The 26447-nt window shown below is 38.3% G+C and overlaps 2 protein-coding genes and 1 pseudogene across 2 annotated transcripts in view; 2 read left to right on the top strand and 1 right to left on the bottom strand.

Moving 5' to 3' along the window:
- Window positions 1–231: 231 nt before the first annotated feature.
- On the top strand, window positions 232–7650 carry LOC141443787 (uncharacterized; annotated as a pseudogene).
- An 8920-nt stretch (window positions 7651–16570) lies between these two features.
- On the top strand, window positions 16571–18050 carry Sem1 (Suppressor of exocyst mutations 1). The gene is made up of 3 exons (XM_074109154.1): window positions 16571–16743; window positions 16838–16934; window positions 17941–18050. Exons 1-3 carry the CDS (start codon window positions 16671–16673, stop codon window positions 17978–17980), a joined length of 210 nt encoding a protein of 69 aa, XP_073965255.1. The 5' UTR covers window positions 16571–16670; the 3' UTR covers window positions 17981–18050.
- A 1373-nt stretch (window positions 18051–19423) lies between these two features.
- Window positions 19424–26447, bottom strand: part of LOC141443786 (importin subunit alpha-1-like) — a gene marked incomplete in the record, with an annotated part of 21090 nt that continues 14066 nt past the window's right edge. Inside the window, 2 exon segments of the mRNA XM_074109149.1 lie at window positions 19424–22365; window positions 24480–24581. Of these exon segments, the coding sequence (XP_073965250.1) occupies window positions 22237–22365; window positions 24480–24581 (231 nt within the window).

Below are 26447 nucleotides of genomic sequence, written 5' to 3' on the forward strand. Positions count from 1 at the left end.
GTGAGCACATATAGAAACTCCAAGAGAGAGAGAGAGAGAGAGAGCATCACAACACAACACGACACAGATAAATGTGAATGCAGCTTGAATGACGACACAAGGATCGAGCTTTTAACCAAGTCATATATCTATAATTTATAGCCTCTATCGGTTAACAATATACAATGTTTTAAACCTTTGTTTTAAGGCTTTAGTGACCATTTTTTTATTCGTCCGTCTGTTTGTCGACAGAAATCATGCCGTCGGAGGTGCGGTCCGGCAAGTCCCTGCAGCGGGAGCTGGCTGACTCCATCATCAGGATGGTGCCTCTGGACGAGATCAGGATCCTGCTGGCTTGCGGCGCTAAGGTACACAAATATTTATTTATGTACTAGCGGACCTGGCAGATGTTGTCCTGCCCGAAAAAACACTACATCAAATATGATAACATATCGACAGCAGCGCCACCTAACGGTCCAATTGCGTTTTCAAACCATCGAGGAAGGACCAGGAACCGAACCTATTGAAGTTTCCACACAAAATCAGTTCAGCCGTTTAAGAGGAGGTAGGTGACAAACACATGTACTTACAGAAGAATCATATACATACATTAAAGAAGATTTAATTTGAATAAAAAAACAGCATAACAGTTTATCACTAAGGCAATGCGTTATTCTTTAGGTGAACGAGCCAGTAACGCAGGGCCTGCGTCCACTGCACTACGCGATATGGCAGCGCTACCTGGAAGCTACTAGATTGTTGTTGGTGCGGGGATGCGACGTGAACGCGAGAGACGATTGTGGATACAGCGCGCTGCATCTGTCTTCTGAGCACGGGTGAGGAATTTGACACAGACAAGCACACCTTACATTCCCTCCCTTTCCCATCTCCGTTTCCTCCACTTCCTCCTTCATTGCCCTATCCTCGCCCCTCCAGCTATATCATCTTTCCTCCATCTCTCTGGAACTGCCTTCTTTCATTCTTTCCTCCCTATAGCTTTATTTTCCTAACTCTAACCACCTGTTTCTCTCGCTCCCTCCATTTCTGCCTTTCTTCATCTCTTTCCCTGCAACCTTCCTTATTTATTTTTCTAGAACTCCCTCCTTTGAGCTACTTCTCTTGCCTACGCTAGTAACTCTCACAATATGGCACTGCTACTTGGAAGCAATCATATTGTTGTTGGTGTACGTCAACGCGAGAGACGATTTCCTCATCCTCCTCATTTATTTCCCTTTCTCTTCATCTCTTTCTCTCCCACCTTTCATCTGTATCTTTCTAGAACCCCTCCTCTGAGCTCTTTCTCTGCCCCACGATTGTAACTCTCGAGTCATGTCAGCGCTAACGCTATCTGGATTGTTATTAGTAACAGGATTCGAGTTCAAACTTTATCCGCCACACCGGAAACTTTTACGTTTTTAGAAAAAGAAACATTGCAGCTTTAATACATGTTTGTGTGTCACATCTTGCGCAGATACACAGAATTGGTGAAGCTCCTCCTCCAGAGCGGAGCAGCTGTGGACTATCGCCCTGACACTGGGGAAGAGTTCCCCCGAACTACCCTCTGCGATGAGCCCCTCAGGCTGGCCATAAGGAACAAGCACTATGTAAGCTATACCAAAGAATAAAGATAGATAGGGAGGTCTATAGATAGGCAATTAGATATATAGTTAGAACGTAGAATACAGAGAGTAAAATTCATTGTAAGGTAAAACTGCGACAGTCGATTTTGAATGGTTGAACTTTAAGTTATTTACTAAACTGAGTTCTGGGCTTTTTATTTTCAATTTATTTGAAAAAAACTTTTTTTGTCTTTATAAACTCAAAGGTCAAAGATATCTTTACACTTTAGTGCCCTATCAATGCACAATAAATTTTATACAAAAGTTCAAAAACGCAGTGAAAGTTTATAGACATCTTTGACCTCAACTGTTCATACTGTTTAACCAAAAACCAATTAACCTGATGTTAAAGGTGCTAACTTTTTACCTCCTCCAGGAGGTCGCCCGTCTCCTCCTGGAGCACGGCGCGGATCCTAACAAGAGGTACTTCTTCGGCGCTGAGATCAACCTGGTCTCCGACCCTGAATACTTGGAACTGCTCCTGACCTTTGGAGCCAACCCTGACTCCCGTGACAGAGCTGGCCTGACCCCACTCATGAAGGCAGCTAGGCAAAGAAAGGTAAAAACTGAAATGATAATCCTGGTCAGGGCACCAAATGAAAACAACTCTTGATATCCGTATTTTTGACGCTGGAATTTACATACAATTAGGAATTAGGCATATAATTTAATTAATTTCTCACGCAAACGTATTGATGTGACTGCGTCGACACTGTTTGTGTGTCGATTCAAATTTATAGAAGACCAAATTGTAGAGAACAAGTTCGATATAATTGTAGATCATATTCATATTGGATAGATTCATTTATTAAATCGCTTTATTGACTTCATTGTTTTTAATTCGTAATTCGTAATAATTTCGTAATTCGTCCATTCGGACAGGCTAAGGTCCAGGACCATATTGCCTCGTCATCAGTTAGTTGAGAACTTCTTTTCTGACGATTGTTTCAGGGCATGGATGCTGTGCTGCTGCTGATCAGCCACGGTGCCGACGTAAACGCTATGGCTGACGCTCGGAATGACTACCGAACAGTACTGCATTACGCTGTGCTCAGCGGTAAGTTTCTCAAGCTAAGAGATTCCTTTAAAAACTTCTAGGGTCATTAGTTCATCTTATAAAGTGCCTAGTTTAGCCCTTAAAAAAAATAAGCCGACAACCACCTTGTTTGTATGATCTGAGGTATCTAACGTGAATGTCACAGTCGGAACCCAATCATTTACATATCATTTTAACACTTTGTCGGCATAATTCAGTCACGCAAATCTACAGTTCTCAGCACAGCACAGCACACAGCATGTGCAGTTCAGTGCACTGATAGTCTCTGAGAAAAGCCGTGGACAGACAGACAGACAGAAAGATTTAGCGAAAATTTGAGCGTTTCATATTTGCCATTTTGGCAACGAAACCCTAAAAAGAAGCATAATATTTGTAAATGCATGGTAACAGAGTGGTTACACCTTACAAATAGTAACATATACTTTTGCGCGAAATTTGTTAACGACCTATAACATCGTCCATCCTCAGGCAACACGACCGTAGTCAACTTGCTGGTGAAGCAGGGCGCATGCGTGAATTCGTGCGCCGCTCTGAGCAAGCCCAGCCCGCTGGACCTGGCCATACTGAAGGGAGACGTGCCCATGGTCGAGCTGCTGCTGGCTGCCGGTAAGCTAACGCTAAGTTAGACTAAACAAAGGCGAAGTTACACTAACTAAGACTAGGCTAGACTAAACTAAAACTAAAGTTACACTAATTTAGACTAAACTAACACTAAGTTAGACTAACCTAAGACTAAAGTTAGACTGAACTAACACTAAGTTAGACTCATCTGTGGCTCTTTACAGTGCTGGTTACGTAAAATGCAATGGTTACGTATGTAAGAAAAGAACATAGTGCCTTTACCAACTTTTAACCAATAACTTAAGAAGTTAGGCTACGACGCTACGAGCTACTTTGAACTTACTTAGCGATAACCTAGGATAGGGTAGGGCTTTGCGGTGAAGGAAAACATCGTGAGGAAACCTGCACAAACCTGCGAAGCAATTCAATGGTGCGTGTGAAGTTCCCAATCCGCACTGGGCCCGCGTGGGAACTATAGCCCAAGCCCTCTTGTTCTGAGAGGAGGCCTGTGCCCAGCAGTGGGACGTATATAGGCTGGATGAACCTAGGGTAGGCTAAGTTAAAGACGCTATGAATTGACTATGGGTTGACAATGAAGGCTATCGTTTTTTGTCTCACTAGATGGCGCACTGTTGCGTGAGGTTTTTAAGTATGGCTTTCAAAGTCTGTTATTACGGGCGTGAAAACAAAGTTTAGATTAAAATCATATTGAATACACCTTAAACCGTACCATAAAAATATCGAGCATGCCACAGTGTTGCATAGTCCCCGTTTTTTTGGAAAAAAGGGAGGACAAAGGTTTCCGAAAGACAAAACTGTCTCAAAACAGAGACATTAATTGCCCCGCAACGCATATTTGCCATAGTTAATTTCAGATATTGCAAAATAATCACAAATTATTCTAATTATTAATAAACCCGCGTAGCTCACCCAAAAACTATGAGATTTGACATTTCGGAGACCTCACTCTACACTAGCGCCTCTAGTGGCGAATTCATACGCGATAGCCTTCATTGACTAAACTTTTTGTCAGGTGCCCGAGTGAACTCTTCCAGCTCTGTGATTGGTTCCCCGCTGCATGTGGCCTGCTCCGACAACATAACCAACAGGAAGGAAATAGTTCAAGTAAGTAAGATATATTTTACACGCAGAAAATGGTTTATTGTTTGCATAATCTATCTATCTATCTGATACCTTTTAAACGAGCAATAATATCTTTAAATGTCCTTAAGCCTCTTATGATCTTCGGCCTCTAGGTTGGCAACGCATCTGCAGTACCCCTGGTGTTGCAGATGTATGTATGTATGTATGTATGTAAACTCTTTATTGTACAAAAGAAAATTAACAAAATACAATTGACAAACTTTAAGATACTTGTATAAAGGCGGACTTATCCCTTTAAGGGATCTCTAGCAGTCAACCTTTGAGTGGATGAGAAGAGAGGAGCAATACGTTAGGGTCCGACAAAGGGTGAGTTTAAGAGTTAAATAATGGAAGCTACTATACTTATTAGCTTTATGGACGGTGGTGATCTCTTACCATCAGGAGACCCACGAGCTCGTCCTTATTATTATCCTGTCGAATAATAATAATAAATGAGAAATCTTGTGTATTATATTATATATATATAAGTAATCAGAATCTCGGGAACGGCTCCAACGATTGCGATGCTTTTTTTTATGTAGAGGTCTTCGGGGATGACAAATCGATCTAGCTTAGTCTTATCTCTGGGAAAAAGCTTTTTCAAGCGAAGTTCATCTCAGTTAAGTTCAACGAAGTAATAGATGGATAGCGGAGTGCAAAATTTCCGTAACTACTTGATACCGCGATGGAATGCACAATGGTTTCCCGTAAAACTGATGCTAAGTCCGAATTTGATAGTCTGCCGCGGCGGAACCTGCCAAAAGTACCAAAAAAATAGTCAATTCCGGTGCGAAAAAAGGGGCTATTTAATCCTTCTGATAGTGAAATAATACTCATGGAATCAGTTAGGAATTTACTGGTAGACACAGAAAAGCGAAATTAGTTAGTATTTTTTTGCCGTAAGTGCTCGGCAGACGCTCTCAAAGGTGACCAGGACCCAAAATATACCCATCTCATACCAGCATGAAACCAATTCCAGTCGTTAGGTTAGGTATGAATCAGGTTGAGTTCGTAACGCGTCACTGTAGTGATGCTGGTGATAAATGGGTTTGTGTGATTTGTGTGTTCTTACAGTGTGGAGGTAGACGAACTGCATGTACACAGATTTCTTGCATAAACGTAACTATCATTAGTTTGCAGGTGAGCAAAGTAACGCCTGATTCAATATTTTTTTATATATAAAATATATTTTTATATATTTTTTACCCGTGTGTGTCGGGTTAGAATTACACCTCTCCATTTCTTCCGTGGATGTCGTAAGAGGCGACTGAGGATATAGGTCAAGGTATACCGTAGGCGACAAGCTAGCAACCTGTCACTATTGTACCGTTTTTGTCAAACTTAAAACCTTAAATTGCTAAAAGTGGCTCCGAAGCGGTAACGTTTCGTGTGCTCTGCCTACCCGTTTGGGAATACCGGCGTGATGTTAGTGCCAATAGGCTTACGTTTGGCCCCAATCTCGCTTGATGGAAGGCGAAGATGAGGCCTAAGGTGGTTCACGTTGGATGTCCTTTGCAGATCCTTCTAGAAAGTGGAGCAGATCCGAACCTGAAGGTCTACAACGACGAAGACGCGACACAGCTGCGGCCGCCACTCGCCGAGTACCTGGCCAGCAACGCCGAGCCCAGCGGGGAGATCGTTGCCATGCTGCTAAGGCATGGAGCCAGGGTATGGCTTCGTTAGATAAAGTCAATGAGGCTATCGTTTTTTGTCTTTCTAGATGACGCCACTGTTGCGTGAGGTTTTAAAGTGTGGCTTTCAAAGTCTGTTATTACGGGCGTGAAAACAAAGTTTAGATTAAAATCATATTTAATACACCTTAAAACCGTACCATAGAAATATCGAGCAACCACAGTGTTGCATAGTCCCCGTTTTGTTCGGAAAAAAAGGGAGGACAAAAGTTTCCTAAAGACAAAACTGTCTCAAAACACAGACATTCATTGCCCCGTAAGGCATAATTGCCATAATTAATTTCAGATAATGGAAATATTCACAAAATTATTCTAATTATAAATAAACCCGCGTAGCTCACCAAAAACTATGAGATTTGACATTTCGGAGACCTCACGCTACACTAGCGCCTCTAGCGGCGAATTCATACGCGATAGCCCTCATTTAGCCGGGCGGTCGGCAGGAATCCCTACTAAAAGTTCCAACCAAAACTATATTATAGCGCTGCTTTCGTTTTTTTTGTAACCCCCGGACGCAATAACCACAAAAACACACACACACACACACACTACAGCACAATATCTCTTATTTTCTTCTCTTTCCTATTTATGTTTTTTACTGTGTTTTTGTTGTGATGTAGTGTTTTTTCTTGTCAATAAATGTGTGAGTTTGAGTTTGAGTTTGAAAAAGTTGGAAAAACCCCGACTTTGTCACTTCAAAGTTCAATCTCAAAACGGCTGAACCGATTTGATGTAACATGTCCAAGAACCATCGCTAGAAAACCTGCTTTAATAAAAAACCGTATTCAAATCGGTTTACCCGTTTAAGATCTACGGTGCCACAGATAGACACACATAGCGGTCAAACTTATAACACCTTTCTTTTGCGTCGGCGGTTAAAATTGAACCCGTGCCGAGCGCTAGGGTGCTAGTTAATAAATACTTTGAATATCGCAGGCCCAAGAGCCAATACAGTATGTGTGTAACTCTTCATATCATCATCATCTCAGCCGTAAGAAAGAAAGAACAAACAAAGAAGAAAACAATGTATTTATTATCTGAGATTTATAACAGCAATGACACATTGAGGTTAGGAAAAAACAATAAGAAGTGTTGCCATAAAAAGGACAAGAAAGGGTAAGACGTCCCTAGTTGGACATAGACCTGCAGTTGCTTCGGTTGGAAGCGGACTGGATCCACCGTAAACCCGCGGCTTTAACCAGCCGTGGGGGAGAAGGGCGGCGTTATAATGTTATCCCCCTTCTCACATGATTATAATATCAAAAATTCTTACAGGTTATCATGAAAACACAATTCCGCGATCCGGATGGTATCCTCAACCATCTCCAGAACGTAACGGCTGAAGAGTACCAGCACATCTTCTATCTCCTTCTAGAGCAGCTGAAGCCTTCGACCTTTGTATGATCAAAAGGAACAGCACCTTAAACCCTACCCAGAAAGAGAAGCTAATAGAACGGGCGAAAGTTCCCATCTCTTTACTCGCTCAGACTAGAATCTATTTGCGTAGACATTTTGGCAATATGCTCGTAGATTTAGTCCCTAAATTTGAAATCCCTCAAACCCTTCACCATTATTTACTGTTTCAATGCAGTTAAAGATTTTTTTGTATGTTCATGAGATTTCAATTCGGCTGTATGGGTTTAATTCCTCTGCCTTTTAAAAAGTTGTCGGTGTTGCCAGTAAGGCTCTAGTTTCCCGAGTTGGGGGATTTGACGATTGGATTCTTGGCGATGGAATATTGAAAAATCGCTATTTTGTATTTTATAAGACTTATTAAATAAATTAAATAGTGGATAAACAGTAATTTGAATATTCACAAGTATTTAAACTTGTTTTTGTGCAGTACGAGTATATGTAGGTACTCGAAACCTATTGTGAAAATATTCATTTTTATAAAAATATTTAATAAAATACGCCAGTATAAAGTATATTTATAATTAAGCAAAAATATTGCTGTTGGCTACGAATATTACTGTATGCCTTCTACGTATAAATTATTTAAAAGATATTGCTTTACGTTGTATTAAACCATCAGAACATCTTGTTTTATTATATTATTATCTATTTTTTGTGTCCATTTTGTAGTCTGATTACATTATTGCTATGTGATACATTGTGATATATAATTAGAATTAAGGCTTTCCCAACAAAAAAGAGTAGAAACTTAATGTTGGGTTCCTTCTTTGAATCGTTTATATGCAAAGCCGAGTACGGCAATTTCTTAAACTATGTATATCTACTCTTTATGTCGGTCTTAAACTTGCGATTGTTTAATTATCTCAAGTGTAATTATATTCTCCTATGACTGTAACATGAACTTTGGAAATGTAACCATGAAACTGAAACATTTGTTTTATTTTAATTATACTGTTTTTATTATAACGAAAGGGAAAAAATTATAATGGAGACAGTTTACCCATGAAATTGTGGGACATAAAGTGCCCCATTTGAAAAGCGTGCAGTGGAAAGTAAAATAAGTTTTTGATAAAAAAATCATTTTTAATACAACCTTTTTTTCTGACTGTACTTTTTGTTGACTGTACTTGTATTGTCACCCAAACTACATTTTCATACCAAGAGTTCCGTCCTGCGTAGACGATCCTGACCAGACTACCAGGATGTTACCACCAGATTACTGTATTGTCACGCAATTAACAATAAGTATGCCTAATTTCAAGTCAATCCGACTACTGGAAGTTGATTGAATTTAACTTACAAGATTTGATTACAGACAGAAAACGGGACAGGTAAAACTAAATAATAGCTTGTAAAATGGTACGCCGTGCCTTTGTTTTGCTCGACTTGGCGAGGGCACTACTGTGCCAGATGCCCATTTTCTTGAATTATTATTGTAGCAGTCACCGGCAATGCAGTGTTGCCTATAACGACGAACAGATATTTAATTGGAGACTAGCTGCGTTCAGTACAAAAGCGAGTACGCGAAATGTATGCGCTCCAGACGGCGCGTAAATGCTTATGAAAGCATTGGATAAGATTATTTTCATTTCACTTGTCTACTCTTTTGCACTTTATAACGCTCACCATACTCCGCAACACTTCCACCAGCAACCCGCGTCTAGCGGGACTGTCGGAGCGAATAAACGATTGATAAAAACTTAAGATCATCTTGAGTTTTGACGCTAACCAAACGTTATCATGTTTTTACTCGACCTCAGCGCCATCTCTCGGGAGTTTATTGGAGCTAAAAGTCTTAAATTCACCAGAGGGCGTAACAGGCACTGTGTTTACGTTTAGCTTAATGCAGCGGACTGCTCTGGTCTTCCTTTGAGACTTTTTACACATAAAAACAATCACACCAAAATGACCAAGATGAAGCACGTTGTCTAGAGAGCGGATTTAAAGTAGCGATTACAAGTTTAATGTGCCACACAGCGTGACGTTATGCAGAACATTAGCTGACTGTAATATTTTCATATTATTTTGTTTACTGGCTCATGCATACATGTTTATTTAACGTTTGGGCTCCACAGAAAACCAGCGTTGCTGCACATAATGTGCGGCAACACATGCTGAGTGGAGACCCTTTTTGGTATCCTGCCGTGTCACCAAGTAACATAGTTTTAGTGCTAGTTCTAGTCTTAGTTTTAGGTGGTACTTATGGAGCCAAAATAAACCTTTCTTTATTTCTTTATTTCTAATTGACCAAAGAAAAAATGCCACTAATATTATAAATTTGAAAGATTGTACGTCTGTTTGTTTATTTATTTGTTTGCTTGTTACTTCAGCACGTCTAAACCGCTGAACCGATTCAGATGAAATTCGGTATACAGATAGTTTGAGGCCCGGAGAAGGATATAGGATAATTTATATCCCAGGAAATTGTACAGTTACCGCGGGATAGCGATAACGGATTCTACGCGGACGGAGCCGCGGGTAGCGGCTAGTTTATAATAAATTGATTATCTAATCTAAATGGCAAACAAAATCTTAATTATGACTGATAAAGTACCACAAATTTAACTAATTTATTGAATCGGGCGTTACTTTGCGGAGGTCCATATCAATGAACTAAAAGAATTTCCTTGCTCACCCGCGACCTTACGATAGCTAAGCTTATGCAAAATATGCGCGTTCATGCAGTTCCTCCACCTCCACACTGTAAAACAACACAACACAAACAACAACACAACAACTGGTAGCATGGTGTACGGTTGTGTCACTCTAAAGTTGAGCTCTGGTTGAGTTCGAAACGCGTCAGTGTAGTGTGGTGGTGGTGATAGATGGGTTCGTGTGATTTGTGTGTGTTCTTACAGTGTGGAGGTGGAGGAACTGCATGAACGCGCATATTTTGCATAAGCTTAGCTATCGTAAGGTCGCGGGTGAGCAAGGAAATTCTTCAAGTTCAGAAATTTAACGCCGGGGTATGATTTTGTCCCAGTCGCGGTGGAGACGGCAGGTCCATGGTGTTCCGAAACAAAGACGTTCGTGAAGGCTTTGGGGTTGCGGATGCGTGGAAGGGGTTGTCAACCTAGGTCGGGCTCGTATCTGGTTCAACGAATATCGTTGGCAATACAGCGCGGTAATGCGGCGGGTATTTTCGGTACTTTCGGAGGGTTGGGGTTTGACGTGCGCTAGACATGCGCAATAAAGAAAAGCGTTTAATGGTGCCAGTTGGGGGTAGGTGTGTATTTCTTGTTTATAGTTTGTTACCTGACGAAACTTAATCTAAATGACCAACTACAACTTGTTAGGGTTCCGGAGCCAAAATGGCAAAAACGGAACCCTTATAGTTTCGCCATGTATGGGGGCGACTGAAAAACAGCGTCTGTTAGCCAAGGGACTTTGTTCTGCAAGGCGCAGGCATAAGCTGAGTAGCTTTCCCTTTTGATAGTTTGATTGTACTTATTATTTGTTATGTACCTATGTAGAATTTGTAAGCAAACTATTAAATAAATATCTTTAATTATTATTATTTATGTCTGTCTGTCTGTCTGTCTGTCCGTCCGTCCGCGGCTTTGCTCAGGGACTATCAATGCTAAAAAGCTGTAATTTTGCACGGATATTCATATAAACTATGCCGACAAAATACTATAATAAAAAAATTAAAAAAAAAATTTTTTTAGGGTACCATAGACGTAAAGTGGGAGTGTTTTTTTTTCTCATCCAACCCTATAGTGTGGGGTATCGTTGGATAGGTCTTTTAAAACCATTAGGGGTTTGCTCAGACGATTTTTCGATTCAGTATTTTGTTTGCGAAATATTCAACTTTAAAATTGCAAATTTTCATTAAAATAGGGCGTCCCCCCCCCTCTAAAATCTAAACCGGTGGGTGGAAAAATTAAAAAAAAATCACAATGGTAGTAAGTATATCAAACTTACAAGGAAAAATATAACGGCTAAGTTTGCTTGAGAATTATTAGTAGTTTAAGAGTAAATAGCAGCCTAAGGTATAAAATATACCTAAACTTGGAAGATTTCGTATAAAATACGAAATCCTTAGAAAAATATTACTTATTTTTTTCGTAATGGCTACGGAACCCTATTTTGGGCGTGTCCGACACGCTCTTGCCCGTTTTTTTTTCTTTAACTTTTAGTGTAGCGAGGGTCACAACTGTGAAGTATTACAAAGACTGACGAACAAACATATTTATTGGAGACTAACTACACGTGGTACAAGACTGCAGGATTAAAGCGCGAAAGTGGACTATGCCACGGTTCACACCAGGCAACGCCGCGTATTTGGATACTTAATCGATTATCCCAAAGCTTGGGCAATCGATATCAGTCCAAACGCGGCTTTACCTGATTTCAACCGTAGCATTGGTCGCCACTATCGTTCTTTTACCCCCACTCTTGTACTTACCACGCGTGCTTAGTGTCCATTAGTATCACCTGCTCGTCAATATCATGTAACACTTCACAGCTGAAAACCCTGTAGTCATACTTGTTAAGGCCATTTTTTGGCCGGATGCTGCACTTCGTGAAGAAAGCAAGCCGCTTTGCACAGTGTTAGTACAGACTAAACTGAGTGATTTGACTCGCAGCAGCGGAAGTTTCACCCCTTAGGAACAGAGATGGCGCCACTTCTTTAAAAATATTTCAAAAATTCTACAAGCTAAAGTAATAAACCGATTTCAATGTTTAATATCTCAAATGAGAGCCTATTATATACGTTACTTATAAAAAAATACAAAAAAATATTTACAAAAAACTTTTGTCAAAAAACGCCATCTTAAGTTTTTTTTTCTTACCTGATTTGTAGTTTTTACTTGATTGCTTAAAAAAACTGTATGCAACATGAATGGTTTAATGCATGTACATATTACTGAGTACATAACGAGTATTTTAAAAAAAAATCCGACACCGATACCTATCATATTTAACGAAATATGAAAGTTTAAATGTGAGCACAAATTTCTTTAAAAAATATTTCAAAAAATTCTACAAGCTAAAGTAATAGACCGATTTCAATGTTTAATATCTCAAATTAAAGCTCATAACATTCATTATTTACAAAAAATATAAAAAAAATATTTACTGAAAACTTTTGGCAAAAAACACCATCTCAAGTTTTTTTTTCTTACCTGATTGGTAGTTTTTATTTGATTGCTTAAAAAAACTGTATGCAACATGAATGGTTTAATGCATATACATATTACTGAGTACATAATAAGTATTAAAAAAAAAATCGACACCGATACCTATCATATTTCACGAAATATGAAAGTTTAAATGTGAGCACAAATTTCTTTAAAAAAATTCAATAAATTCTACAAGCTAAACTAATAAACCGATTTAAATGTTTAATATCCCAAATTAAAGCTCATAAAATTCATTATGTAGAAAAAATATTAAAAAAATATTTACTGAAAACTTTTGGCAAAAAACGCCATCTTAAGTTTTTATTTCTTACCTGATTGGTAGTTTTTACTTGATTGCTTAAAAACATTGTATGTTGTATGCAACATGAATGGTTTAATGCATACTTATATATATTTCTGAGTAAATAACAAGTATTATAAAAAAAACCCGACACCGATACCCTTCATACTTCACGAAATATTTAAGTTTAATTGTGCACGCTTTTCTTACAAATAAATTTCAACGAAATCTTCAAGTGAAACTAGTACTCTGATTATAATGTTTAATGTTAAATGAAAAGAAGAACGAAATTACCTAATTTAAAAAAAAAAAGTTTTTTCCTGGTGTTACGAAAAAATATAATTACTTAGTAATTATTAAGACAAAAAATAAAAACTATACCGTTTCCGGCATAGTTGGTTCTGAGATGTAATATATATTGCTTAGTAGTTGGCGAATTTATTTAAAAATTAGCTTTTTATCTGATAGGTAGGGCTACAGCTTATAGATATGTCACATTTGAAATAAAGACTATGAACATCAATGTTTATCAAATATTTAAATTAAAACCTATAAGTCCTCTTCGGGTTCATCGGCAGATGTAGAACTGAAAAGGAAAAGTCGTTTTGAAGTACTTGTGCTATTCCAATACTACAAAATCACAGATCTTTTAGACACGGACTGTGTTGCTGTAATTACTGTTGAATTATTTTTTGCCTAGTTGATAACCATTAGATCTAAAATTTTGTGCCTACCTGTGGAAATCAGTGGTCAGCATACAAAATAACCCTGCATTGAATATTATATTAACTTACTTTTGATTTGTACAGCCACCTTTGCAGGATTTACACTGGGCAGTGCATGGTAAGCTGACCCGACGACACCCACAACGCATGGTATCGCAGCCAGATTTGCAGCCACAATACTTAATGGTCCAAGAGGCTTACTTTCTTTTGCCAACTCTCTTTTGCCTTAGTCCATCCCCAAGAAGATGGACATGGTACGGAAACTTCTGGTTTCAGAGCGTTTCTCCATATTTGGCCCGCTTGGTAAGCTGCACGCAGTGTATGTTTATAGAGAGCATGTCCATACCATGTCCATCTTCTTGGGGATGGACTAAGGCAAAAGAGAGTTGGCAAAAGAAAGTAAGCCTCTTGGACCATTAAGTATTGTGGCTGCAAATCTGGCTGCGATACCATGCGTTGTGGGTGTCGTCGGGTCAGCTTACCATGCACTGCCCAGTGTAAATCCTGCAAAGGTGGCTGTACAAATCAAAAGTAAGTTAATATAATATTCAATGCAGGGTTATTTTGTATGCTGACCACTGATTTCCACAGGTAGGCACAAAATTTTAGATCTAATGGTAATCAACTAGGCACAAAAATAATTCAACAGTACAGCAACACAGTCCGTGTCTAAAAGATTTGTGATTTTGTAGTATTGGAATAGCACAAGTACTTCAAAACGACTTTTCCTTTTCAGTTCTACATCTGCCGATGAACCCGAAGAGGACTTATAGGTTTTAATTTAAATATTTGATAAACATTGATGTTCATAGTCTTTTATTTCAAATGTGACATATCTATAAGCTGTAGCCCTACCTATCAGATAAAAAGCTGTTTTTTTAAATAAATTCGCCAACTACTAAGCAATATATATTACATCTCAGAACCAACTATGCCGGAAACGATATAGTTTTTATTTTTTGTCTTAATAATTACAAGTAATTATATTTTTCGTAACACCAGGAAAAAACTTTTTTTTAATAAATTAGGTAATTTCGTTCTTCTTTTCATTTAACATTAAACATTATAATCAAAGTACTAGTTTCACTTGAAGATTTCGTTGAAATTTATTTGTAAGAAAAGCGTGCACAATTAAACAAATATTTCGTGAAGTATGAAGGGTATCGGTGTCGGTTTTTTTTATAATACTTGTTATTTACTCAGAAATATATATAAGTATGCATTAAACCATTCATGTTGCATACAACATACAATGTTTTTAAGCAATCAAGTAAAAACTACCAATCAGGTAAGAAATAAAAACTTAAGATGCGTTTTTTGCCAAAAGTTTTCAGTAAATATTTTTTTAATATTTTTTCTACATAATGAATTTTATGAGCTTTAATTTGGATATTAAACATTTAAATCGGTTTATTAGTTTAGCTTGTAGAATTTATTGAATTTTTTTTAAAGAAATTTGTGCTCACATTTAAACTTTCATATTTCGTGAAATATGATAGGTATCGGTGTCGATTTTTTTTAAATACTTATTATGTACTCAGTAATATGTATATGCATTAAACCATTCATGTTGCATACAGTTTTTTTAAGCAATCAAATAAAAACTACCAATCAGGTAAGAAAAAAAAACTTGAGATGGTGTTTTTTGCCAAAAGTTTTCAGTAAATATTTTTTTTTATTTTTTTGTAAATAATGAATGTTATGAGCTTTAATTTGAGATATTAAACATTGAAATCGGTCTATTACTTTAGCTTGTAGAATTTTTTGAATATTTTTTAAAGAAATTTGTGCTCACATTTAAACTTTCATATTTCGTTAAATATGATAGGTATCGGTGTCGGATTTTTTTTTAAATACTCGTTATGTACTCAGTAATATGTACATGCATTAAACCATTCATGTTGCATACAGTTTTTTTAAGCAATCAAGTAAAAACTACAAATCAGGTAAGAAAAAAAACTTAAGATGGCGTTTTTGACAAAAGTTTTTTGTAAATATTTTTTGTTTTTTATAAGTAACGTATATAATAGGCTCTCATTTGAGATATTAAACATTGAAATCGGTTTATTACTTTAGCTTGTAGAATTTTTTGAAATATTTTTTAAAGAAGTGGCGCCATCTCTGTTCCTAAGGGGTGAAACTTCCGCTGCTGCGAGTCAAATCACTCAGTTTAGTCTGTACTATCACTGTGCAAAGCGGCTTGCTTTCTTCACGAAGTGCAGCATTTTGTCTCTAACAAGTATGACTACTGCTACACTGGCAGCCCGCGTTAAGCGGAAAGCCAAGGGTTTAAACTTAGAAATACTAAATATCATACGATGATTTCAAGCTAGCCTAACGTCACCACCTTGTTTTTTTTTATTTCAGCGCCATCTCTCGGGACTTTGATTGAACTAAAACTCAGAGGTTCACTAGAGGGCGCAACAGGCACTGTGTTTACGTTACGCTATTAAAAATAAATATTTTTGGTTTTTGAACGTGAAACTACCGTGAGACTTGCAGCTCAACTCAAAAGCACGATGAACGAGATAGCTAGTACCGATGCCCTTTGTCCCTTTCAATAGAGTGACCATACCTAATATATTTGTGAGAAGTTCAATCTTCCTGTTATTGTTTATTATAATCACTGAAGTTTTTCATTAGCTATGGAACATTTCTGAGGGATTAGCCGATTTCACTTTATTAATGTGAAATAATAAGTGCAGCGACTAAAGTTTTCTTTGGGATCTGCAACGGAAAGTCTTTGTACCTCAGAATGGAAGATTGTTGCCATATAAAAACAAAATCAAGATATTCCATCAAACTGTGATGTTATTATCTCCTTATTTTTATTGTGTAACTAAAATGTTATTCCACGAATGACGATACCCCGATACCACAACACTAACATTGGGAAATTAAATTTTTAAGCCGGCAACACTAACAGTGACTTGCGCGAACTGCCAAGCTAAATGTCATTCATTCATAGATTCTAGTCAAGTCAATCAATTGAGCCAAGTTGTTTGTGTGCATTGTTTCGAAGTCTTACTTTTATAATATCCTAAAACTTAATATGGCAGACAAACAGAAAGTTGATCTCGGCTTGCTCGAAGAGGACGATGAATTCGAAGAATTCCCCGCAGAAAGTAAGAAATATTGCGTTTTGAAAATACAACAGGAGTTCGCAAGGAGTACGCTGTATTTTTGAGTGCGTATTATAAATGCATGGTTTTGTTTTAGATTGGGGAACAGAAGACGCTGACGATGAAGACGTGTCGGTGTGGGAAGACAATTGGGAGGACGACATCGTTCAAGATGATTTTAATCAACAATTGAGGTTAGTTTCAACTCAGAACTAAGTATTATAATGGGCCAAAAATCCTTTTGAGGTCTATAGAAACCTAACTTGGATATCATATTTTTTATGCTTATTCTGATAAAACATTATTTCCTAATTTACACACACAAATGAGTTTCCTTCGAATTATTTGGGCTGAAAGTGGACAAAAAACTATAGTTTGGTAACACAGTGGTAATTTGAGTGCCTAATGAGACTCGTAATTAAAACCGAGCATAGGTAAATTCATACATTGTGGCCCAGTTGAAAACTAATACTACTTACTACTGCTAGGAAAATATCCTGAGCTGTCTACAATTTTGTAAAAGTTAATAAATTTTCATCCCTAGTTTTGGTGCCAAAAAGAATTTCGACCCTAACTATGCAAGCAATCATCGTCATCATCATCACCTGAAAGACATCAACTGATAAACTAACGCCTTCAAACCCAGCCGTTACGATCGTGCGGGTTAATTACATTTGAATTTGACATGGATTGTACATAAGGTCCACTGTTGTAACTCTTGCATTTGAATTTTGAACTTGACATGGATTGTACATAAAGTCCATTGTCGTAACTCTTTTCATACTCTGCTGGGTTCGAAAGGGCTAAAGCCTCCCTGTTGAAATGCCACAATAAACGACAACTCACCACTTGCACACTGGTTGGCCACAACTCTCATGATAGTCAGAAACGTGGGGAGAAGCTTGCTATCTCTTTATCTTCTAGTTCGTGAACACTCGAGGACCTCTCTCCTCCAATAGTTATCTGCAAGGCTACTATGAAACTCGAAGTTCGTATCGTACCGTCCCTCTCGCTCTCGTATTAAACGGTATAAGTGTCAGAGGGACCGCACAACACAAACTTTGAGTTTTGAGTTTCGTAGTAGCCCTGCTGTTTGAGTGATGTGGCCCGCCCATTGCCACTTCAACTTGCATATTCTCCGAGCTATGTTGATGACTTTAGACAATGATTTCCAAGCAATAATAGAATGTTTTGTTGCAGGCAACAACTGGAAAAGCTGAAGGAACAAACTAAATCTTAATTTAAATAGCGTTAAGTACTGAAAATTAATATGTTTGTAAGATCTTGAAATAAATTCCTTTTTTTTTTCATTTGCTTCTTTTTGCACTGACCACTCTTCTTCGGCATGTTAAGTAAAAAAAACCCCGAACTGAAACAATGAGGGCTAAAAGACGCGAAATATCGCTAGATGTCGTTAGTATCGTGAAGTTTTTTTTGACGTAACGGTCCTGTCCTGTTTGCAATGAGGGCTATCGTTTTTTGTCTCACTAGATGGCGCACTGTTGCGTGAGGTTTTTAAGTATGGCTTTCAAAGTCTGTTATTACGGGCGTGAAAACAAAGTTTAGATTAAAATCATATTTAATACACCTTAAAACCGTACCATAAAAATATCGAGCATGCCACAGTGTTGCATAGTCCACGTTTTGTTCGGAAAAAAGGGAGGACAAAAGGTTTTTGAAAGACAAAACTGTCTCAAAACACAGGCATTCATTGCCCTGGAATGCATATTTTCCATTATTAATTTCAGATATTGCAAAATATTCTCAAAAAATTTCTAATTATAAATAAACCAGCGTAACTCACCCAAAAACTATGAGATTTGACATTTCGGAGACCTCACGCTACACTAGCGCCTCTAGCGGCGAATTCATACGCGATAGCCCTCATTGGCTAATAACTATATTTCGTTTTTTTAGCATTAGAAAGAAGGAAAGCGATCATGACCTGTTTTTATTGAAAAACACTTCACGTAATAATAAATAAGCCACAGCAAATATGTAAACAATTGGCAAGGACATAATAAAATGATCATTTACATTTGTGTGGTATCATAAGTAATAGTTACTGTTTTTTTTAAAAACGTTATTCAATAAAAAGATACTTCAAGATTGTTTCTTCTAATGCAAAAAAAAACGAAGAATAAATGAGCCAATCGCAAGCAAGACCGTAACGTCAAAAAAACCTCACGACACTAACGCCATCTAGCGATATTTCGCCTGTCTTTTAGCATGTACTTTATGCTTTTAGCCCTCATTACTTTACTCACCTGCAACCTTTTTGTTTTTAATCCCTGTCGCAAAAAGAGGGGTTATAAGTGTGACCGCTGAGTGACTGTCTGGCACTGCAGCTCTTTAACGGGTGAACCGTTGTGCATGCGGTTTTTTTAAAGCAGGTTTTCTAGCGATTGTTCTTAGACATGTTTTATCAAAATCGGTTCAGCCGTTTTTGAGATATTGAACTTTGAAGTGACAGTCGGGGGTTTTCCAACTTTTTGTTGGTTAGGTTATAGTTCATTGATGGACCTCCACAAAGTAGTAACATCTGATTAAAATAACCCCTTGCTGAGCCCATGTGGCAGGTCGCCCTCTCTCCGGTAGCTGGACGGAGACGGCATCACATTCAACCGGCAGTTAACACCAATCAATGGATGGTGAAACAGCCCCTTAATAAATAAAACAGAGGTTTAGAAAAGTAAAATGATTTATATCTTATAACTAATAATGATTATCACAAATCAGTCTTCGAAAACTGTTTTTAGGCACTTGATGTTCCCTAAAATATTCAAATCCTATTAGATGTTTTTAGCCAACATCTTGTTTATAAACATCCAAATGAAGTAATATAATTGATATTGTCAAAATCTATGCAAGCCACGCAATTCTTGCAATGTTCATATTGTAAAACTTTTTTTCGAACCTAGTATCCGATTGAGCTCTGAAGCCATGGTGGCCCAATGGTTTGAGCTATGTCCTCTCAAGCAGAGAACTGAGTTCAAACCTTGGCTCGCACCTCAACTTTATCGGTATCTATGTGCAAAATTAAATTTGAAATTTACCATGAACTTTACGGTGAAAGGAAACGTCAGGATACCTGCACACACTGGTGATAATGACTGGAAAACGATAAAATAGGATTCAAGTTTACTTGTATATATATTTTGACAATGACCAATTTTATTTATGTTTCATCCACTATACTTCGTTTTATTTAGCATTATATACAACGAGACGAGTCTTTTTATTGAAAAACGTTTTTAAAATAATTAAAAAATTCAGTTTTAATACAAGCTTTTTTTGCTGGCTGTGCTTGTACTGTTACCCAAACTACATTTAAATACCAAATTTCAAGTTGATGCCATTAACCGTTAGAGTTCCGTCCTGTGGAGACAATCCTGGCCAGACCAGGATGTCACTATCAGATTATTGTATTGTCACCAGATTTACATAAGTATACCAAATTTCAAGTCAATCCAACTACTGAAAGTTGTCGAATTTAACTTGCAAGATTTGATTACAATTTTTTTTCTCTCTTTTCTTTTTGTATTTTCTATGAGTCATGTTACTTGAAATAAATGAATATTATTTATTTATTACAGACAGACAATGGGACAGGTGAATTTCAAGTCGATCGGACTGCTGGAAGTGGGTCAAATTTAACTTGCAAGATTTGACCCAAATAAATAAGTAAACGAATAGGGCAAGTTAAATAAAAGCTTGTAAAAACTATTACTTATGATACCAAAAGCATGTAAATGATCATATGTCGTTGCTAATGAGGGCTATCGCGTATGAATTCGCCGCTAGAGGCGCTAGTGTAGCGTGAGGTCTCCGAAATGTCAAATCTCATAGTTTTTGGGTGAGCTACGCGGGTTTATTTATAATTAGCATAATTCTGTGAATATTTTGCATTACCTGAAATTAATTATGGCAATTATGCGATAGAAGGCAATGAATGTCTGTGTTTTGAGACAGTTTTGTCTTTCGAAAACTTTTGTCCTCCCTTTTTTTCCGAACAAAACGGGACTACGCGAGACTGTGGTTGCTCGATATTTTTATGGTACGGTTTTAAGGTGTATTAAATATGATTTTAATCTAAACTTTGTTTTCACGCCCGTAATAACAGACTTTGAAAGCCACACTTAAAAACCTCACGCAACAGTGGCGCCATCTAGAAAGACAAAAAACGATATCATTGATTATTACATATTTGCTGTGACTTGGTTGGTTGGTTTTTTAGAAAAATATGGCTCTGTCCATTGGAGGACAATTTTGCCAGTGTCTAGTAGGTTTTGCCGTTGCACAGTAAAAAAAATCTATAAAACGAAATATGAGAGGTAATGGTGGGTGAACGATGACCTTGCTGCGACTTATGTTTCAATAAAGACACGTCAAGATCGCTTTGCTTCTAATGCTAAAAAAACGAAGTATAGAGGTCGCCCTGTTAAGCGTGTCACACACTACGCAGATACGATAATATTTTATCTGCGTATAATAACTTAATGATCTGAAGCTATCGCACCCTACGCAGATACGATACATTCAGTCTAAATCCTTCAAACTGAGTAGGCTTGTTTTTTGGTGCGGATTGTTTATACAGGATGTTTTCGTGTTTATCTCTTCTAGATTTAATCGCGTGCAGCGGGGCTCTCACATCAACCTGTATGTCTATCTGCAGATAAAATAATACCATGTTTATATCGGCAGATATTATACACAGATCAATTTATATACGCAGATAATATCTTTGCCATCTTTCGATATATGTCGGTGCCCACAGATACTTCACGATAAAATATAAGTTATCTGCGCTGTGTGTGTTAGCTCATTGAATTGTATAGGGAGCGATATTGACAGATATGCGTTCAGATACAGATATCTTATCGTATCTGCTTAGTGTGCGACACGCTTTAGTAAAATTATGCTCTAATACTGTGACATATATGATACGTAAAGCTGTATATCCACCAGAAATTTGTGAATAAGGCAGCATATTGTATACCAATAGAACAGTAACTAAATGATGTATTAATTACAGTGTAATTTAGTTGGCCAACTTGAAATTGCGAGTCTGTTCTAGTCTGAATCCCACACTGAGGGTTCTGAAGAAATTTGAAAACAAGCAATACAATTACGTCATGCTCCCTGGAAACCCCAGTTTTAACACATTCAGTGCCAAGAATGCCCGCTAGGGGAGTTCTCTGTTCGTAGGCAGTTTTCGCTACAAAGCGGACAAACGCTGCTACGCGCTACGAGCGTAGCGCCGTAGCGTATGTGGTCGCGAATGTGTTAAGTGCGTTGCCGGCCTTTTAGGTAGGAGTAAGCTCGATATGGTCGAACATAGAACCCTCCTTTTTTGAAGTTGGTTAAACAGGACCCTCTGCAGAATAAACATTTTGATTTTTAGATTATTTTAGCCTCGCTCAGCTGCTTCTATTACTGAACAATTTCCTCGCTTTCCCTATCACTGGTGGATGCACATCTTTACGCCTAAAAAACTTAGAAATTAATGTTGTTGGGTTGGTTCGTCCCGAACTGGTATTCCTCGTTGTTTTGTACAGGCACTGCGTTCTCGTCCTCATTTTCGGCGAAATATGTGTCCAGGATATGTAGAGTTTTCTTGTATACCTGGAAAATAAGAAGTTAATTGTAATAACCCAATAATACATTAAGTATGCCAAATTTCATTAAGAGCCGTGGTGGCCTAGTGGTTTGACCTATCGCCTCTCAAGCAGAGGGTCGTGGGTTCAAACCCCGCTCGCACCTCTTGAGTTTTTCGAAATTCATGTGCGGAAATTACATTTGAAATTTACCACGAGCTTTGCGGTGAAGGAATACATCGTGAGGAAACCTGCACAAACCTGCGAAGCAATTTTATGGTGTGTGTGAAGTTCCAATCCGCACTGGGCCGCGTGGGAACTATGGCCCAAGCCCTCTGGTTCTGAGAGGAGGCCTGTGCCCAGCAGTGGGACGTATATAGGCTGGAATGATGCCAAATTTCAGCTCAAGACAAGAGATGTCGCTGTCAATCGATAAATCACCATACTACAGTACCCTGCCGTAAAGATAGCACAACGGTCTTTGGAAAGAGCCTCGGCTAATTTCGGCTTCGTAGAGCGTTGTCACACACTACTTATGTGACGTTTGTCAGTCGCTCAGTCGTTGTCAAAAGTATTAGTACCTTTCGGACCTTTCCGAGCATATTATATGACATATAATCACCTTCGCGTCTTCGGAATTGCCGATGTTTCGGATATTGACATACTTATGTCTTTACCATTTGTCTCTCAATGTATGTCAGTGATTCCTAAAGTGGTCCAGGTGGACCCCAGGGGTCCACGGGAGACTTGCTGGGGGTTTCCGTAGGCGTAAACAAAAAATGGGGGTCATAAGATGTTAATGGGGGTCCACGAAAATTTATCTGCTTTTGATAGTAAAAGCCAAAATGTAAGCATAGTTTTTATAAGGGCCTACCTACATTGTTTTAAGTACCTAACCAAGCAGATAATATTTTAATAGGGCAAGCGACTGGACAGACTCAGAAGCGACACAATTTTTATTTTTTGGCGACTTTAAGAATGTGGTAGAAATGTAGCAGCAGGGTCCACCGAAACCAGTAAAATTTTGAAAGTGGTCCACGAGATAAATAAGTTTGGGAACTACTGATGTATGTCATTATTTTCTTATGCAAATTCTAGCTAATTAAAGCCAAGTTTACAGTTGGTAATTCGTTTCTCTATGTATCAAAATAATAGAACAGTTTTGTACGAAATTGAACGAAATTTTTTTAGGGAAGTCCCGTAACGCAGGTTTTGCAGGTGGTAGGACCTTGTGCAAGGTCCGCCCGGATTGCTACCACCTCTAACTTGCTAATCCTGCCGTGAAGCAGCAGTGCTTGCACTGTTGTGTTTCGGCGTGGAGAGTAAGACAGCCGGTGAAATTATTGGCACTTGAGGTATCCCATCTTAGGCCTCTAGGTTGGCAACGCATCTGCAATACACCCACCCACACTGCCATACTTCGGCCCACCGCCTCCAGCTTTATAAGGCGCAGGTTCGCCCACATATGGAATACTGCTCTCATCTGTGGGCAGGGGCCCAGTACCAGCTCTCCCTCTGGACCGCATACAACGGAGAGCGACTCGAATAGTCGGCTGCCAACGAGTTTCCGATCGACTTGACTCTTTGGCGCTGCGTAGAGATGTAGCTTCACTGTGCATCCTCTATCGCATGTACAACGGGGAGTGCTCCGAGGAATTATTCGGGTTGATCCCTGCCGCATCCTTTCGCCACCCGACCTACGCGACAACACTTCCATCCTCACCATTTAGATGGTTGGCGGTCCTCTACTGTGCGTTTTTCCAGAAATTTTCTGCCTCGCACAGCAAAACTCTGGAATGAGCTATTGCCCGCGGTATTCCCGGACCGCTATGACCTTCAAGTTTCAAGAAAAGAGCGTACTCCTACCTAAAAGCCGGCAACGCACTTGTGACTCTTCTGGTGTTGCAGGTGTCCATGGGCGACGGTTAATCGCTTACCATCAGGCGATCCGCCTGCTCGTTTGCCCCTATACCATAAAAAAAAAAAAAAAAAAATACCCCTGGTGTTGCAATGTTTATGGGCGGTGGTGATCTCTTACCATCAGGAGACCCATTTGCTCGTTTGCCATCCAGTCGAATAAAAAAAAAGACAAGATGGAGCTGTCGATCGATAAAATCAATAAATCAACTTCGGTTATGTTACCTGTTCGTTTTCGTGCGTCTGCAGCCCCTCTATTTTGTCCAAAGCGCCGATTTCCTCAAGCCTGATGCAGAGCGGCTCCACTTGGCCGTATTTCTCGGCCGCCTGCAAAAAAAATGGTTTTACTCGCGCTATCACCTTGTTGCCAAAAGAAAGATCCTTGAGGGTAGTTTTAGCTGGTTTTAATACAGAAAGAAAGAAGACATTTATACACATTCACAAATACACACAAATAAAAAATACAAAAAAGAACCCGCAAAAGCGAAACGGCCGCTGTCTCAGCATAATGCTGAGGCGTTAGACGCCCGCAGCGCCGGTATTCTGTCAGAACCGTCTGTGACTCACGGAACGATACATAAATATACTAAACTTATCCATGGTGCAAATAAAACTGAGGAATAAATTAATTGTAAGTAAACAAGAAATAAATCAAATTTCAATGAACTAAAAGATTTTATCTTCATGCATATCATAACTTCCCTATTATATGTTCAGAAACGACTATCAAATGGCCTTTATTAAGAAACCTGGTATCTGCGGGTGCATCTTAATGTTCACATTAAAGTACAGTGCATCTTAATGTTTACATTAAAGTATCAGTAATACTTTTTTAACAATGCATATCTGTACATATTGGTAGAAAACTTATGACATGCATGTAGATAATAATAATTATTATAAATAAAACTTTAGTTTTTTATTATCTGTTTATTTAAGCTTTGGTAGGTACTTCAAACCAGTTATCAGTAACACTAACTTAAAAATACAGGCCATATCTGAACATATTATAGAAAACTTATGATATGCATGTAGATAAAGTTATGTATGCGGCTATACATAATCAGACATTATGCACCAGCCACATAAATAAGTATGAAAAGTTTTATTTTTATTATTTGTAGTGTGGCGGTGGTGATAGATGGGTTTGTGTGATTTGTGTGTGTTCTTACAGTGTGGAGGTGGAGGAACTGCATGAACACGCATATTTTGCATAAGCTTAGCTATCGTAAGGTCGCGGGCGAGCAAGGAAATTCTTTTAGTTCATTTAAATAAAATTTGTCAATTGTATTTTGTTTCTTTTCTTTTGTACAATAAAGAGTACATACATACATAAACCATAAGTAGAAATAAGGGACAAATAAGTTGTTCAAAGACATCAGGCTGGCGTACCCAAAGTGCTGGTTTAGTGAAGGGATTTTTGGAGCGTCAAATCAATGGACATATAAGGTGTTAATTAAATAACTGAAAACGGTGTCCATTTCACGAAGCTACAACTTACAATTTACAAGCGGTAGTCCCTTTTCAATGCAGACTGTTAAACAAATACTAAACTGGGTTACTTTAAAATGCAGGGGCTACTTTGGAAAATAGTTTTTACGCCATGTCCTCATTTTTACAAGCTTTCATTTACTTTCACCAGTCCCGTTGTCTGTCTGTCTGTAATCAAATCTTGCAAGTTAAATTCGAACAACTTCTATTAGTTAGTTTGACCTGTAATTTTCTTCCATACTAATATTATAAATGCGAGTGTGTGTGTTTGTATGTTTGTCCGTCTTTCACGTTGAAACGAAGCGACGGACTGACGTTATTTTTGGCATAGAGATAGTTAATGGGCCCGAGAGTGACATAGGTTACTTTTTATCCCGGAAAAAGGCACAGTTCCCGAGGGAATTCCACGCGGGCGCAGCCGCGGGAAAAAGCTAGTTATTATTATAAGCAAAGTAAAAAAGTACAAGCAATGAGTATTAGAGAATTTCCATACAGAATCGCTAGTTCTATTTTCTAGACCAAAAACGATCCCATTGTGGGTCAGGTATCAACTTCGATAGAACCTAAATAGGTCTCCTCCGGTCATAAACTTTATTATATTTTAAAACAGCGCCATCTGGCGGGTCCAATTGGGTTTCCAAACCATCAACCAACATTGTTTTCCCATATCAATTATTTTAAGTTAATATTTTATCGGCAAAT

The sequence above is a fragment of the Choristoneura fumiferana genome, chromosome 28, assembly GCF_025370935.1.
Source record: "Choristoneura fumiferana chromosome 28, NRCan_CFum_1, whole genome shotgun sequence".
Lineage (NCBI taxonomy): Eukaryota > Metazoa > Arthropoda > Insecta > Lepidoptera > Tortricidae > Choristoneura > Choristoneura fumiferana.